At 55.1% G+C, this 17297-nt stretch overlaps 1 protein-coding gene across 4 annotated transcripts in view; it reads right to left on the bottom strand.

Moving 5' to 3' along the window:
• Positions 1-17297, bottom strand: part of PIP5K1C (phosphatidylinositol-4-phosphate 5-kinase type 1 gamma) — a 52378-nt gene that overhangs the window by 7463 nt on the left and 27618 nt on the right. For 3 of the 4 annotated variants that reach the window (XM_054578061.1, XM_054578063.1, XM_054578064.1), the window contains exons 4-15: positions 15924-16054; positions 15048-15165; positions 14294-14446; positions 12617-12916; positions 11064-11269; positions 9111-9194; positions 7464-7512; positions 6003-6087; positions 4158-4319; positions 3252-3390; positions 3073-3105; positions 1844-1948 (exon numbers count right to left, since the gene is read on the bottom strand). In XM_054578061.1, coding sequence (XP_054434036.1) covers positions 1844-1948; positions 3073-3105; positions 3252-3390; positions 4158-4319; positions 6003-6087; positions 7464-7512; positions 9111-9194; positions 11064-11269; positions 12617-12916; positions 14294-14446; positions 15048-15165; positions 15924-16054 — 1565 coding nt within the window. The remainder of the gene's footprint in view (positions 1-1843; positions 1949-3072; positions 3106-3251; positions 3391-4157; positions 4320-6002; positions 6088-7463; positions 7513-9110; positions 9195-11063; positions 11270-12616; positions 12917-14293; positions 14447-15047; positions 15166-15923; positions 16055-17297) is intronic. The other variant, XM_054578062.1, reaches the window with a different exon arrangement.

The raw sequence follows: 17297 nt of genomic DNA, 5'->3' as shown, positions 1-17297 counted from the left end.
CCCCTCTGCCCCCTCCTCCCTCGTCAGTGTGTCCCTCTGGAGACAAAGTCTCAGGAAGCCAAATAAAACTAAACACCCCCAATTCTGTGGCGGCCCAGGTGATAAATGGCCCACCTGGACCCCTTCCCCAGCTTAGGCCATGCACTGTCCTGGCCTTGCCACTCACTCACTGTGCAACCCTGAAGCCTCACTTCCCTTCTCTGAGCCTCTCTGTTCCTCCTCTGTAAAGTGGGAATGCATAGAACTGAGCACTTACTACGTGCCAGGCCTGCTCAAGGGTCTTGTGTGAATGAATCCACTGAATATCCCTTGGGGAGGGGTGCTGCTGTCTCGTGTGGAGACTGAGACAGAGAGATGGCGAGGGTCACGGCCAGGCCTTGGCTGACGGCTGCATAACTTTCATCTCACGAAAAAGATGACAAGCCCTAACTGTGGAGAAGTTGTTCTTCAGTCATGTTTCAGGTCAGGTTGTTTTTCTGGGCAAAGACTGAATGATACCTTACAATGCGAGACTTCAGTTAACAGCAAAAAGGCACAGTGGCAGAAACGTGTGTGGCCGCATGTGTGTACAATAAATAATTAATGGGGAAGTGCAGCCTGGAAATGCTGTAAGTGCTAAGTAAGGTCTCTTGAAATAGAACAGAAATTCTAAATTATAGAATTAAATAGACAAAGCAGACTAAAAGTAAGGACATAAAGAAACTGAATGATAGCAATCAATACATTGGACAGAACAGATTTATAGAGAACTTTCCATCCCCCGACAGAAGATACGCATTTATCCTCTATGTTCATGGACATTAAAAAAACCCCAAAACCCTTAAAAAACTGATGTACTTGGCCATAAAGACTTTAATCTATTAAAAAAAATAGAATAGCATAGATTTTTTTTTAAGGCCACTTTCTTCAATTCAAAACCTAGTAAAATTACAGGTAAGTACGAAAAGGGTAAAAAAATCCTTAGATTCTCAAAAGTGGAGAGAAACTTCTAAATAATCCAACAGTGCTCTCCCCTTGGGCATTGTTGATACCAGGGCTGGGTCGTTCTCTTTGGGGCTGTCATGGGCACTGTGGGGTGTTGAGTGGCATCTCTGGCCCCCACCCAATCAATGCCAGAAGCACCTCTAGTTGTGACAACCACAGATGTCCCCAGATATGGCCAGTGCCCTTGGAATGCAGGACCACCCCCATATGGTTGAAAGCCTCACTGATTTGGATCAAAGAAGACAGTAGAAGGAAAATCATTAACTATCCAATAAAGAGCCAGCATAAAAAGGAACTGCTTCTTGTTAAAACACATAGACCACAGCAAAAGCAGCACTCAGAGGAAAACTCACAGCCTTAAAGGTGCCTCTTATTGAAGAAAGAAAAAAGGAACTTAAGTATTCAACCTATGCTGGCAAAAAAGGAACAAGTAAGAAAACAAACTAGAAGTTAGAAGGAAGAAATAACTGATGAGTTGAAGTACATGAAACAAGAACAAAACATGGTAAGAAAAAGGGTGACAAAGTTCAAAAGTGGTCCTTTGAAGAAACTGGCCAGTCATCCTCTTGTAAGTGCAGGCAAGAGTGAGGGCAAAGAGGAGAAAAGGAACCCATGAGGTACAATCCCTGGACTGACACACTATTTGCACCTCTGCCAGTGAATTGGTAGTCCCCAAGGCCCCTGTGCCTGAAGCTCCATTCCCATGCCTCTGTTTCCAGGATTCTGGACTACGATTCCCAGCTTGTCTTGCTGCCAGTGGGTCACATAACCATGCTTGGCCAACGGAATGGGGCAGAAGTTGAGCACAGGAACCAGGTAATTGGAAAGCATGGACTGCAGGGACCAGATGATCACTCACCCCTCTTCCTCCTCCTTGGGGACCACTATCTCCACGTTGCATGTGGGCTCCACCTGCACCGTGATCTGCTGCAGGTCCTCCTCCATGTGTGCCTCCTCCTGGGTCCTGGAGGCAACAGGGTGCCATGCTCCATTTCCCTCCTCGCCCCACCTCCACTTCCCAGGAGCTCCTGCTGAGTTCCTCTGGGCAGGTGCCAATTTCAGTCCCATGGGGGGCTGAGGTGCTGTCACTGGGCACTAGCTGACCAGCACCCCAAGCTGGCCCAGCTCAGGCCTGGTCCTTCTGGCTGCCACACCCACCTGGGGGCTTTGAGGGGATGGCAACTGACTGTGCACCTATGGGTCCTGGGACTCCGGCACCAGCAGGGGCGTAACGAGTGAGTGGCAACCTAGATCCTGCCCCCATTCCTGGGGTGGAAGGGCACCCGCCTGGGGCCTGAACTAGGGGTGGGGGGTTTTGGGGGCCCAGAAGGTGTGGTCCCTGGTGTAGGTCAGTCAGCGCTTTTGGCAGCCAGCAGGCAGCTGGAAGAGGGAGCTATACTTTTATCCAAACGTGCTTTGCACCATGGCTTTCTTTTCAGCTGGCAGGAGTTGTCATACCAGAAACTAATTCTGAAAAGCAACCTCTATACTACAGCCGTGTGACAAGATCAAACAGAAAACAACGTCCCCAAGAGCAGAAACGGCCTGTTAAAAGAAAAAGGCTCACAGTGGCAACCTTCATCTGGAAAGTGAAAAAGTAAGGGACAGGGGGCACAGAGCCATAGTTGTGTCAAAACAAAAGGTTAAATACAAGCCCAAGTGTTTGCTTGCTTGTATATTCATCAAATATCTCCAGAGACAAAAGGTCCCATCCAGGGGGTGCTCCCAGGGAAGCGACTGGGCATGGGGCAGGGACAGGCATCTCACTATGTTCCCTTTTGTATCTCTTAAGAATAAAAAAGAAAAGAAAGGATCAACAGGTACAGGGGAGGGGGGGTCCCCCAGGTGGAAGAGAAGCACAAAATGACTTGAGAGTCTGTGTGGTTCTAGGGCCTGAAGATTGACCGTCACCATAAATCTACCCCCAGGAAAGAGGGGCTCTGGGTGGAAATGCAGAGGGGATAGCTGTGCAGAAGGGAAGGCGAGGGAGGAAAGGGAGGGATGGGGACGCTGTGCCGCGGAGGAGCTGGGTAGACTGCGGGGCCTGTAGAGAAGACTGGATAGGAGCGGGCTGGGGTCTCATCTTACCGGCCATCCTGTCCGGAGGACTGTGTGCGCCGCCTTCCGAGAGAACAGAAACAGGTGGAAGAGACGGAACGTGTTGGAGAGGCCTCCCTGCCCGCCCCAAGGCCCCGCCCTGGCCCCTCCTCTTGGGAACGCAGCCCTACCCCTAAGCCCCCCCTCAGGGAGATGCCCCCTTCGCTCACCTGTACCTTGGCTGCTCTGAGGTCTCTGAGGGGGACCGCTCTGGGATGGAGAGGGACGTGGAAGACAGGGTCGTGGCAATAGATGCCGTGGTGGCCTCCTCAAAAGAAGGTGGAGTGCAGGGTAGGAGGTCGGGCCGACCTGCAGGGAGGAGGTAGTGGGTGCCTGCGACAGCCAGGCTCCCAGGCCCCCAGGCTCCAGGCTCTACTGCAGGGGTCACTGGTCACCCACACTCTGTTGTCCCCAGCACAAGGGACTCCAGTAGCTTCCTGCTACTCTCAAACTAAAATCCAGACTGCCTCCCAGAAATCCTGTCCTACCTGCCCCCTCCCCTCCCTGTCCTCACCTCCTCCCTCTCTCCCCATCGCTCACTCGCTCCAGCCACACGGCCACTTGCTGTTCCTTTAACACACCAGGCACAGTCCTGCCGCAGGACCTTAGATACGCAGTTTCTCTCTTCCTTGATGCTATTTTCCATCCCGCCCCCTACTCCCTGCCTGGAATCCGTGATCCTAGTTGCTCAAAGGGACGTCCAGAGCATCAGGCCCAACTCTGCCAACCACTTCATCCTTTGGGGCCTCTGTGCACCTCTAGTGATATGAGAGGAGGCTGTCTCCTCCCTCTGTGGTGCTTTCCGTGCTCAGGTTGCCCCGCAGCCCTTCCTGGGCCTAGTCTCAGCTTCCCCTCTCTCCCCAGGTGGCTGCAGATGCTGGTATGAAAGAGGGGGTGACTGGGACCCGGTTCCTCCTGTCCAGGCTGGGCCCAGCTTCAGAGATCCCCTTCTTCGCACTACACTGGTAACACTGCTCCTTGCGCCCCACAACCGCTAGCCCCCAGGGACGTTGTCTGTCCCCAGCAGGTCCCTCGTTCCTCCTCCCACAAATGTACCACTCCCGCTGCCTGCTCACCTTCGTCCTCCAATGTGGGGTAGCTGCGGGCTCCCCGCAGGTCATACTGCGCGTCCTCCCGCTCACTGGGGATTTGGCTGGCTGAGAAGGCAGCTGTGGGCCCCAGGGGCTTGACTGCCAACAAGGCACCACGGCCCTTCTTGGATGGCGACGACTTCAGGGCTGGGGAGGAAGGGCGGTTGGCACGCTTGGGGTGGAGACAAGGCAGGGCCCCACAGACCCCGTCCTTCCTTTGCATGACAGTGTGGTGGGCACCAAGGGGCCCACCGGCCGCGCACATGGCCCTCGCTGCCCCAGCTCCGGCCTGTTCCTCAAGCCTGGGCAAGAGGCAATGCTCCTCTCGGAGAAAACCCACCCCGCTTTCCACCTGGCTCTGCCTGCCAACAGAGGTGGAACCTAGCGCCCCCACCCTGCGTCCTCGGGAAGCACTTGCTGAGTCCGCAGCTCCCAATGTTTGTTGAGCGCTGTGGGGCGCCACCCGCTTTGTTGCAGCCCACTGTAGCTGGGCCCAACAGTCAAACAAGGAAATAGAAGGCCTTGGGGAATGCAGAACTCAGTGCCAAGGGCCTGGCTCCCAGTCAGGCTGTATGGCCTGGGGAACATAGCTCAGCCTTTCTTGGCTCCAGCATTCTTCTCCACAAACAACAAGGTCACGTGAGGCATGTGAACCCCATAACACTCCCTGCACCAGGCCTGGCCTGTCAGCACCTGTCACCACCCTCTCCTTGCTCCTACTGCGACCTCTGCCCCCACAGCGGCCAGCACAGCTCCTGGCACACACTAGATGCTCAGTTTTTCCCGTGCACAGCCATCCAGCCTGCAGAGGCCAGCAAAGTCCTCTGGACTACAGTGGGGGTAGCATCCTAAGAAGGTTCCAGGAAGTGGTGTGCTGGTCAAGTTAACAAGCATCTCTCTGGAGACAGAGCTGGTTTTGTGAGGTTTGCCTATTTCCATGGTGTGAATGTTCCCACCACTAGATTTCAAGCTATTGACTGCATGTCACAGAATGTGGAGCTGCCCTGTCTCTGTGAGCCAGCTCCAGGTGACCAGGGCTGGCTAGCGGCCCACACAGACGTGGGCCGGGGTGGGAGAGTGCCCCACAGGGTTCTAGGCCTGGGGAATAAGGCACACACAGACACTTACTGAGTCCCTATTATGTAACAGGCCCTCAGGCTGGACACTGCGGACATAGTGACGAAGGCCAAGAAGTACCTTGCATTTGGAGGAGGGGAGCTGGGGTGGGGGAACGACAGACAGATAGATACGTTGGGAAGAAGACTCTTTCGAGTGGCACGTGAAATCCCAGACTGGAGTATGCACCAGAGTTGGGGACTCTTGAGGCCAGTACACACATGTGACCTCCTGAAACCACCCACAGGGCAAGGGCCACTACCGTTCACCCTGCACCCTCCCTGACAATGTCTGGTTAGGCCAATGACTATCTCGGTTCACCAAAGTCACACGTCCTTGGCAACAGAGCAAGGCTGTGGGCAGCCCTGCTCAGTCCTGGAGCCAGGCCAGGCCCGCCTGTCTTGTGTGGAGCATGTTGCCCCCTCAGCCTCTGTATAGATGGGGAAACCGAGGCTCATGCCCTCTGTTGGCTTGACGTCACACGGGCAGGATGAAACAAAGCCAGGACTCATATTTGGACGTGGGCACCAGGTCCTGTGCTGTCCTGCATGGCAGGGCTGCCGGACCGCCCTGTTCTTGGGACCAAGCCCCTGACTGAGGCCTGGGGCTGGCCAAGTGACAGAACAAGGTGCACTAGTTTGCCCCGCTGACAGCTGCCACCCTCCTCTCTCCACACCCCAGGTCCCTCTCGCCCAAAAGGCCAGGGCAACTCACAGGAGTTCTTCCGGAAAACTGTGTTGCTCATGAACTTGAAGAAACGCTCGGCATAGAAACTGGGACGGTGGACGGAGACGGTGTCCTGGGAAGAGATGTAGAGGCCCGTGGGCCCGCAGGGGCATGAGCACTACGGCTCCCTGCGTCCCACAGGGCAGCCCAGGACAGACCACTGTGGGGGGTGGGGCGCACTTTCTCTGTGGAGGGGGAGATGGGGTCACAGCACAGGGCTTCATGGAGGAGACCCAGGGATCAGGCAACAGTGCCAGGAGATTTTTACATTATGACCCCATCTGTATTTTCAGTTTTTGAGCCATGTGAATAAAATAACTGTTCAATGAAGTAGACAAGTAAGTATCAAAATAAGGGAACCAGAAGGATTCTCTAAAGCAGGGGCTGGCAGAGCATGGCCCAGGCCCTGTTTTATAGGTAAAGTTTGGTTGGCACATGGCCATGCCTGCTCCAAGGGCAGAGCCGATCAGCTGTGACAAATGAAAGCTGGTGTTTCTCAGTGCCAGGCAGACCCAGCTGTCCCCACGCTGTCAGGGTGACCTCGGGCAGGGCACTGCCCCTCTTAGAGGTCGTTTCCGTAGGTGAGCAACAAGGTAGATGGGAGGCGGCTACGCCCACCAGGATTTACACAAGGCAGGGGGCCAGCACACAGCTGGTGCTTTATAAGTGTTGGTCCCCTAAAGCAGAGATTCCTTATTGCTCCCCAGGATCCAGTCTCCTTGCCTTCTATAGCACAGTCTCCCCCTCAGCACTGGGGACCCTGGGGTTGGGTCATTCTCTGGGGGTTGGGGACGTCCTGGGCACTGTAGGGTGTTGAGCAGTATCCCTGGGCCCCACCCAGTCCAGCATCCTTCCCCTGCAGTAATAGAACAGAACCTGTCTAGACACCAGGCCTCTTACAATGAAAACGACATTTCCCATCCTCCCTGCGCTGAATGTGGCCACCATGTGACCATGTCTGGCTGAGGGCGAGCTAGCCAAGACAGTGAGTCTCTCGGCCCTTAGAGGGAAAGGCAAGCCCCCTCCCCTGGCTGCTCCTCAGCACCTCCCTCTGGCTGGCGTATGACATGGGACCTGGGCCAGGGGCTGAGGGCAGGGCCTGGGGGTATGCAGCAACAAACAGAAGGAACCTGGGCCCTTTTGCTCACAGCTGGATGGTTACTTTGATCAACATTTGGGGACTCCTTGGGCTGACACAAATCCTATTTTGGGGTTATGGTTGCCTTGTCAGGATTTGGTGTCTCTCCTGTCCACTGTGGATTTATAACACCACAAAAGAGCCGCCTCCCTGGTCACAGGGCTGCCTCCGCTGGACAGCTACTCCAGGAAGGGGGATGCGCCTCTTGGCTCTTTTTAGCACTGTGCCTGGCCCCAGGAGATGGCCACTGCATTTGTGAACTGAGAGATGGAATGAATGAATGAACGAGTAAGTGAATGAAGGACGCTCACCCCATCATGGACAAGAGCCTTCCAGGTATGTTCCAGCTTCTTGATGAACCTGCAGAGGAAAAGCACCCAGAATGTGAGCCAAATCTTCAGGTCCAGGAGTTCTCTACCAGGCCAATCCTGCCCCCAGGGGACAATGTTTGGGGACATTTGCGGTCATCAGGACTACAGGTGCCCCTGGAATTGAGCAGGTGAAGAAGCCCTGGTTTAGAGGAACTGAGGCTGCCCGCTGCATCAGCCAGAGGCCACCTACCCTCTTTCCTGTCCACCCCCGTCCCCCGGCCAGCCTGCTGGCAGCTCCCACTACCTCTGACACGGAGGAGGAAGTGAAAAGGCCATGGTGTTTGGCTTTCCATGGAGGACAGACAGCTAGCGCCTCCTGGAGCCTGCCTTTCGTCTCCCCTCCTGGCTGAGGCTGAGCCTGGCTGCTCTCTGCTAGCGTCAGTGCCTTGCGCCGTGGCCCCCAGACAGAAGCTTGCCACATATGTCATCTCCCTCAGGCTGTCTTCCCAGACTCCTCTAGTCTGTCGGGGGGGAAGAATCCCCTCTTGGGGACACACCTCCTTACGACACCCCTACCCCCACTCTTGCTTGCTGCTGTCATTTACTGCCACTCACTCAGCCTCACCCTGGAGCAGAGGCAGAAACCAGAGCTGGCTGCTTTGAAAGGTGCCTAACCCTGCTCCAAACCGAGGGAGATCTCTGCAGGGACCAGGTCAGCCCTCCGGTGTGGAAAAAACGATGTGAAAAATTGATGGGCAGGAGCAGACTTTTTTTTTACACAGGGCTACACTTACGGGTTCTGAGACTTGAACAAAAACAACGTACAACAAAACCCACTTTACCATAGGTTAACTGATATAAACGAGAGGCTCCTAGGCATCTCAGCAGGTTATAATGCAACCATATTGGAACGAAATGATGTTGTTCGAGAATCTGCTGTATTTAAAAAGGAGGAACACACAAAGAAGACATCGCCCAATGCCAAGCGGGTTTCTGCAGTGGTGTAGGGGTGTGGACAGGAAACATGGACTGCCACATTGACAACCTGTCGCGTTTGGATATTGTATAACCAACATATGTTGTTCTTACAATAAAAATATAATGCCAATTTTAATATGTCCACTGCAGAAAGCTCACAGAGAACAAGGCACGAATAATGGGGTTGCCTCTCACCCCCACTTTAAGCTCCAAGTAAAGGTTGGGTGTCTGTTCCTTCAGGGTCTGCCACATTCATGTCCACGCACAAAACCACATGGCACGTGGCACCAGCCGCATGTACTTCTTCATGTTGTAGGAACTTTCCAGACACGTCACTCGTCACAGCTATGGGGCATTTCTGTCTTGCTCTCATTACCCCAGAGCTTGACACACTATGTGCTCGACAGACAGGGCTGCGTGGAAGTTCGGCTGGCAACACCCCACTCACCCCCATGCCTTGTGCTGGCCTTGCTCCGTCTCCAACATCACTGACCCCCAAGGACAAATCTAGGTTCCAGGGGTGGAATCTCTGGGGTGGGGACTGAATGCCTCCCCGGAGGGCTGGGGAGGGCAGCCAGGCAGGAGCCTTCCTGAAGGCTAAGAGGCACCTGTTGGCAGACAGCGTCCAGCTTCCCTGAGCAAGCGCGTCTGCAGGGGCGAGGCACCCACCTGTAGGACTGCAGGATGTCGATGATCCCAATGTGCAGGAGCAGACGCTCCCCGCGGCCATTCACTGCAGGGATCCCACCCATCCTGGAGAGAGAAGAGCCCAGAGTGTCATCACCCACACAGCCAGGCAGGGAGCTGGGGACTGCCCCAGCCCGCGAGGGCCCCGATCCTGGTCTGGGACCTGGGGGGAGACAAGGATGGAGGGAGAGAGGAGCAGGCAAGACTGAAGGAACCTTGGGCTCAAGAATCCACATGCCCCCTGTAGGTGACCACTTGGCTGGACCTTCAAAGTGGGTCCGAGCACAGGGGACCCCATTTTTGGCAAGGGATGGAGCAGCATTCCCAGCTAGCTCACAGATTCAATGCGGGAGGCCCACGGGTGCCGAGGGGTCACAGCTATGGGGCCCAGGCGTACACACGTACGCGTGCACATATATGGAGGCACGCACACATGTCACACTTGCATGCACTTGTGCAACTTGCACAGATAGGCACACACACATAATTGTGCACACACCGGTACACTCACAGTACACACTCACACACTTGCACACACATGCATACATATGCACACACATACTCCCAGGCAGGGCTGTGAGGGCTCTTGGGTACAATCTGGGGAGTTAATTACCTCACGCAGCCCCAGGCCTGAACATGCCTAGCCCAGCTGGTTAATGAGGTTACATGATGCAGCAGCTGTCCCGAAGCCACTATGACCCCAAATCTGCCACCCCAGGCTCTGCTCACTGCACTCCATGCACTGCTGAGCTCACCTGCACACCCTGCCATCCCCTGCCAGGCCCTGTGCAGATCCTACAAATACGCCAGGACAGTCTGCGTCAGGGCCAGCTACACAGGGCCTTTGCACATGCCGCTCCCTCCCATGTTGCTCCAGTCATAGCCCCGAGCCTGGTTCCTCCTCTGCCTTCCGCATCTGGTGGCCCAGTGTAGTGGCCGGGCCGGGGGCAAGCATCGGCCCCACCAGCAGTTGGCTGTGCACACAGGACAGCTGTGTCCACCTGAGCCTCTCTTTTCCTGGATCAAAGTAGGGCTGTGACACCCTACTCCTCCAGGGCCCCCGTAGGACAAAACAGGGTAACAGTAGAGAGTCCAGCTGGTTCTCGGCATGGTCAGTACATGGTGATGAGGGGCAATCCTGACACATCTACAGTAGCAGTTCTCACCCAGGATGGCTCTGCCTCTAAGGGACACTGGAGCATGTCTGGGGACATCTGTGGTTGACACAACTGGGGGTGCTCATGGCATCAAGTGGCTAGGGGCCAGGGATGCTGCTCACACCTCACAGTGCCCAGGACAGCCCCCCCCTCCCCGCCAAGAATAAGGCCCTAGTGTTCCCAGCGCCAAGGGAGGGGTACACACCATAAGTCTGTCTCCCTGACAAATCCCTAAGCCCCCAGGGCGGGACCAGGCTGGGAGGCTAAGGCTAAGCGAGTGCAGTCAGGGGAAATGCTCCTCTCTGTGCCCTCGTCCTGTGGCATGGCCACCTTTTGTCTTGGAGGAAGCCGCGATCCCGATGCCACCCCGCGGTGGGTTCAGGGTTAGGCAGCTTGCTAGAGAAGGGCTGCCTCATCCCAGCCGTCGCTATCTCCTGGGCCACCTTTCAATGCTGGTTTAGTTGTGCTTCATACAGTGGAGTCTAGCAGGAGGGAGGGGACCTTTGTTTCCCATATGGGTGGCCAATGGCCTCAATCCACTGACTGATTACTCTGCCATGGCTGTGCATCATCCCTGTGACCTTCATGAGGTCTGGTGGGCAGATGCTGCTGTCTCTGTGACAACCCAGATTGGCCACACACAGGCTTCTGGCCTCATCTGCTTTGTCACTGCTTGCCTTCCGTGCCAACTCCCCCTGCCCATGTTCACACCTGGCAAGAGGCTGGGGGCAGAGAAAGGGCTAGAAGCCCCGGCAACCCCACCAGGCCCACCACCTACGTGTCATCCGTCTCAATGGCCTCCCCACACGCAGCCCCGCCCTGGATGGATTCCATGGCTGTGGAGTAAAGTGCCTTCTGGCCCAGCGGCCGCTTCTCATCCGCCGTGCTCTGGGCACCCTCGGCCTGCCGCTCCCGCTCCTGCTGGTCGATGTTGTGCACGCCCAGGAGCAGGCTGTAGTCCATGATCTTGAAGCTCTCCAGCACCTGCCGGGTGTGTGTAGGGGAGAGGGTCAGGAAGACAAACGCCCTTAAGCCTGGTGGTGACCCGAGGCTGCAGGCTCTGCATCTACGTCCACTCAGTTCCCGCAGCCACACAGGGAGACCCTGTCACTATCCCCATTTCACAGGTGAGGAGACCAAGGGACAAAAGGCCAGGCTGTGCAGCAGATAGATGGGGCACAACTGGGACTAGCCCCTGTAGGGTGGCCCAGGGTGTGGTGTGTCACTTGAGGCCAAGCTGCCCCTCGGGGCCAGGATAGGAAGTTTCCTCCCCCAAGACAGAGCAGGTCTGCACTCCTACTTCCCTGGCTCCAGCTGAGGAACCTGGGTGCTGTGGATATGACACCCACTCCAGGCCCCATGGTGGAGCCTAGGCCCAAGACCACGTGGTCTCCGGGGATGAGCTTCCTGAAGCAAAAGGCCCTAAGACACTGAAGTAGTTTTATGGGGACACTGTGTCAAGTTTTCCAAAGAGTCTGTGAGCTGGGGGCAGTGGGCTTAGGGGCCTAAGACACAGAGCAGAGGACCCGGACCAGCCCCTGATGACAGGCTAGGGACCTAGTGCAGGGACACCCCTTGCAGACCTGTTTCCTCATCGCTAGAGAGGTGGGTGGCCTGACCTTCCAGGCTGCAGGGGGCACACAGAGATTGTAAGGGCGTGTGAAGGCTGGTGAAGCATTTCTTTTTTTAAAGATTTTATTTATTTATTTTTAGAGAGAGGGCAAGGGAAGGAAAGAGAGATACATCAATGTGTGGTTGCCTCTTGCATGTGCTCTACTGGGGACCTGGCCCACAACCCAGGCATGTGCCCTGACTGGGAATCAAACCAGCAACCCCCTGGTTCACAGGACGGCACTCAATCCACTGAGCCACAACATCCAGGGCTGGTGAAGCATTCTTTATCCCTACAAAGCACCTAACCGGGGAAGATGGCAGCATGGAGCAGTGCGTGCTGTGTGGTGGGGCAGCTCTGACTCTGAGGCACCCTTTAGGTTAAGGGCTATGCGAATGCTGGGCTGCTTCTGCAGGTTTGGGCTCTACAGCAGGAGCACAGCTTGCTTCAGGACACAGGGACAAGGCGGGCAGGGGGGAACCTGGTACTGGGCTGCATATCTCAGGCTTCTAGCTGCACTAGCTTTCACCAGTGTCCCCAATTCACAGATGGGAAAACTGAGGCTCAAAGAGGAGAGCAACATGCTTAGGGTTACGTGGGCTGTCCCCAGAATCCCCACCCTTAACCTCCTGCACTTGCCCAGGCAAGGGAGGCTGTCTGGCCCTGAGCTCTTTCTGTGCAGCGGGGCTGGGGAATCAGGGTTGGCACCACAGGCTCACCAGGCAGTCCCGCTGCAGCGTCTTGACGAGTGCAGAGAAGGTGTCAGCGTCGAGCAGGAGCCCCTCTGGCATGTCCTGGATGAAGTCCAAGTCCTTGTAGGTGGGGATGCTCTTTTCCCGTTCCTTCTTGCTGGCCCGCCGCTTGTACGTGGAGCCCTTGAGGTCGAACTTGAGGTGCATCTTGACCATGCGGGGCAGGATATTGTTCATGACCACCACACGGATGTTCTTGCCCCCCGACTGCACACAGTACAGTCCGTAGAACTTGGGCAGCAGCGTCCGTGGGTTCTGGTTGAGGTTCTGGGAGGTGCAGGGAGAGGGTCAGTGGACAGCAGCCAGGGTGCCATGCTGTGCCCGAGAGCCACTCCCACACCCCCAGCCTTGCACATAGCCACTCAGATCTCAGGCCAGAGGCCACCTCCTCAGGAAGGCCCCCTGACTGCCTCTCTCCCCAGTACCCCACTTTACAACAGCCAGTTTAATTCTAACTCTCCAGGAGGGTCTGTTTCTACAAAACCAGGCCCAGAGTCATGGCCTTTCGATAAAGAACCTCATGGGACACTCCCAAGGTGTCTGGGCCCAACTTCCCACAGGGTCAGACCAGGTGTCCCACTTCCCCGGCCCGCCCTGGGGGGGTGTGATGGACAGGGCCCCCAGGCACGTCCAGGGCAGGGGTTAGCAAACTCCAGCCCGAGCACCAACTCCATCCAGCTGCTTGTTCTCATACTCAGAATGGTTTTATATTGGTGAAGAGTTGGAAAAAAAACAAAAACAAGAAAAAGTGCATTTGTGACATGTGAAAATTTCATAAAATGTACATTTCAGTGTCCATAAGTAATTTTATTGGCACTTGGCCTGCCTGACCTCTCAGGCGCTGTCTATGGCGGTGTTCTTGCTACAATGGCAGAGCTGAGCTGTGGAGACAGACTGTTGACTCACAAAGCTGTCTGGCTCCATAGAGAAAGTTTGTTGATCCCTGATCTAGGAGAGCCAGGAGTCCTACCAAGACCACAAACAGTGGATGAGGGATGCCCTAAGGGGAGGCGGCCACGACGTGGGCAGAGTTCCCAGAGCGCCTGTCCCCACGCCCACCAGGTCGGGCCCAGCGAGGTAGATGGCACTCAGGAGCCCACTTGAGTGTAAAGACCCCTGCTCCCACCTCTGCCCAGGCCCCTTTTGGGACCTGAGTCACACCAGAATGCGGGCGCCCGAGTGGCCGGTCCTTTGTGAGGTGCCAGCTGGTGGCCTGGTCCCTCTTCTCCTGTGCCCCTTGAGTCACCAAATGCTGAGACATTCAGCCCATGAGCCACAGTTTCTGGACCCACGACTCAGGGGTGTCAGTGCGATGGAATGTGGGGAGCCAGGGCCTAAACAGCAATTCCTGCCCACAGTGTGGGGGGACCTCCTGGAGAGGACAGTGAGCGGGAGACCCCATGACCACAGGAAGACTTCTCATGGCCACCTAGAGGGTGGGTGGTGCCCTGGGAATCTGGGGGACTTGTCTTCCAGGGCCTTGAAGCCTTTGCTCCTATATGTCTGTGCAGAGGAGCAGAGCGGAATTGCTGATGTGTCAGGAGGAAGAGGGGCAGGAGGATGGGGGAGGCAGACAGGCACCGGAGGAAAGCCCAGAATACTGCCCCCTGCCTCTGGAACCTTCCAGGAACCCATGACCCCTACCATGTAGTAGCCAGGCAGCAGCTTCTGCAGGAACTCTGCCTCCTTGTGCATCACAGTCTTGATGATAAACTCATCATCGCTGGTGACGTAGAAGAGGGAGCCACTGGCACCGGGGTTGGAGAGCTCGATCAATGGCTCGTTGCACAGCGAGTACTAGAAAGGGGTGGTGAGTGGGTTGGGCAGGTCCCATCTGTGATGAGCTCACAGGAGACAGTAACATCTGCTTTGCTGGCAGGCTCTCTCCCTCCCTCCCGTGTGGAAGGAAAGGAGGCCCCAACCTATAGCCAGCATGGAACTGGTCCCGCCGATGACAACATGAGCTTGGATTTGGACCCTTCCCCAGTCTAGCCTAACGTGAGACCCCAGCTACTGCCCACCTCTAGGTTACAACCCTGAGCAAAGAACCTGGCTAAGCTGTACCCAATTCTTCTTAAATTTTTTAAAAAAGATTTTATTTATTTATTTATTTATTTATTTATTTATTTTTAAAGAAAGGGAAGGGGAGGGAGAGAAACACCAACTGGTTGCCTCTTATACACACCCTGACCAGGACTGAACATACAACCCACGCATGTGCCCTCACTGGGAATCAAACTGGTGACCTTTCGCATTGTGGGATGACACCCAACCAACTGAGCCAGTCAGGGCTGCACCCAATTCTTGATCCACAGAAACTGTGAGGTTACAGCCAAGTGGTGTTTGAGCTGAGTCTGTGCTAACTTGTTACAAAGCAACAGCTGACTAACACACTTACCAAGTAATCGTCTGGCCGGATCCCAAAGAGCTCCCGGAAGTAGCGGAAGGCGACAGGTGCATAGGTCTTGAACCTGAAGTCCTGGAAGTGGTGGGCAGGAGTGAGGTTGCTGCCTTCACTGTGGAGGAAGGAGGGAGGAAAGCCTGTAAGGGATGATGCCTCCAGCTGCTGAGCTCTACAACCTTCCCTAAGTGGCCGATATGAAAGGCAACTTGAGATTCCAAATGGGACCAAAGGCTGTGGCTCCCAGTATCCACTCTCTTTTCCTTCATTGGCAACAGAGTCCACAACGTTGGCTGAGCACATGACCACCTGGAATAAGACCTCTGCCCAGCCTCTCTTGCAGCTAGATGTGGTCAAGTGATTGTACTTGACCAGTGAACTGTGAGTGGGACAGAAACAATGTGTGTCATTTCCTGGTCATACCCTAAAGGAAAGGAGAATGTTCTCCCCTTCCCCTCTCCTTCCTGCTACTGAAATGCAGATGTGATGGCAGGAGCCTGGGCTGCCACTTGGGACTGCTGGTTAGAAAAGCTGCATATTGAAGATGGCAGAGCAACCAGAAGGAACCTAGGACCCACATGACCAGCCCAGGATTGCCTACCAGTTTTTCTGTGTGTGTGAGAAATAGAGAGAGAAAAATAAATTTCTATTCCCCCCCATTTTTTAAAAAACCACTATTACATTGGCTCTCTTTAACTCAGCAGCAAACTAATATCCTAACAGACCCTGAATCAGAACCTCAAGTCAAGCAGACACCAATAAAGGCCTGTGCTATTTACAGCAGAGAAGGGAGCTCAGACAACAGAAGGCTGTTTTGTATGACAACAGTGTATCTGTCAGGTGGTCTGTTGGGGGCATGGGAGCCGGGCCTACCTGGGAAAGAAGATGCTCTCCACAACGTAGAAGTCCTGCATGAGCACATCCCGCTCTGGCTTGGAGCTCAGGTTGCCCACAGTGTAGCCAATGCCCAGCTGGATGGCCCCTTTCAGGGTGGAAGACGTGGTCTGTGGGGAAATGCAGCCACATCAAGACCTACCTGTGGGCCAGCCCCTACCCCAACCCTGGGCTCCAAGATGCCTACTAGCATGTATCACAGATTTTCAGGCCTCAGGTAGGTCACCTGACCTGCACAACCACACAGCAAAGAAGCAGCTTGTCCGAGAGTCCAACACCACCTTATGTGACCCCAATACCAATTTTCAATCAAGGTTCTAGAACATTCCAACGTCTCAAAACTGCCCTGATGCAACAGGAGTCTATCCACCATCAGGATTTGGGGGGGGGGCGGGGGGGAGGCACAAGAGTGACACTTGAACTTCATTTCCATAGACCTGGGTTCCTTCTACCCACTTTCTAGGTGATTCACATTATCATGACCAGAGAACAACATTGCCTTTCTGTGCCTCAGTTTCCCCACCAGTATCCAGGAACAGAGATGACAGTGTGTTAGCTCATGTTAGTGGTCCGGACCAAAGGCTGCCCATGCCTGAGAAGTATTTGCTGTTTGCACTTTCCTCATCACTGTGGTTTACGTGGTCACTGTGAGCTCTAAGCAGCACGTGCCTCACTGTGGAAAGACACCTCAACCGTCAGTCTCTGACCCTGAGCCCTGGCATCCCCACCGCGGGGGCAGGCAGCAGGAGGGCAAGCCCCTGAGCAAGCCCACGCTCCCGTGTGAGGGCCTCACAGCCGCCAGTTGCCTTTTCTCCCGAATCCCCTCACCAGGAGGGCCTTTCCTGCCCTCCACACTCAACCCCTTCTAGACGCCATCCACGGAGCGCGCAGTTCTCCCGGGGAGATACACAAATGGCCCACCAGCACAGGAGAGGGTGCCCACCACCGTTAGCCATCGGGAAAACGCAAATCAAAACCACAGCAGGGCACCACTTCACACGTGCTCGGGTGGGTGTGATCAAAAAGACAAGTGCTGGTGAGGGCTGCGAGAAACTGGAATACCCGTGCGCAGCGGGTGGGGCTGGAAAAGGGCACAGCTGCTGTGGGAAACAGTCTGGCAGTTCCTCAAACGGTTATACATAGCGTTTCCATGTGACCCAGCAACTCCACTGCTAGGTATGTACCCCAAAGAGATAAAAGCATGTCTACAAAAGCCTGCACACAAATTTTCACAGCAGCATGATTCATAACAGCCCCAAAGTGAAAACAACCCAACTGTCCACTCACCCACAGACTGGAATATCACTCAGCCATGAAAAGGAGTGAAGCTCTGACACTTGCTACATCATAGAT

The sequence above is a fragment of the Pteronotus mesoamericanus genome, unplaced genomic scaffold (genome assembly GCF_021234165.1).
Source record: "Pteronotus mesoamericanus isolate MK-2021 breed Mesoamerican mustached bat unplaced genomic scaffold, CSHL_Meso_final contig_482, whole genome shotgun sequence".
NCBI classification, from domain to species: Eukaryota; Metazoa; Chordata; class Mammalia; order Chiroptera; family Mormoopidae; genus Pteronotus; species Pteronotus mesoamericanus.
This window is presented reverse-complemented; position numbering and strand designations above follow the sequence as displayed.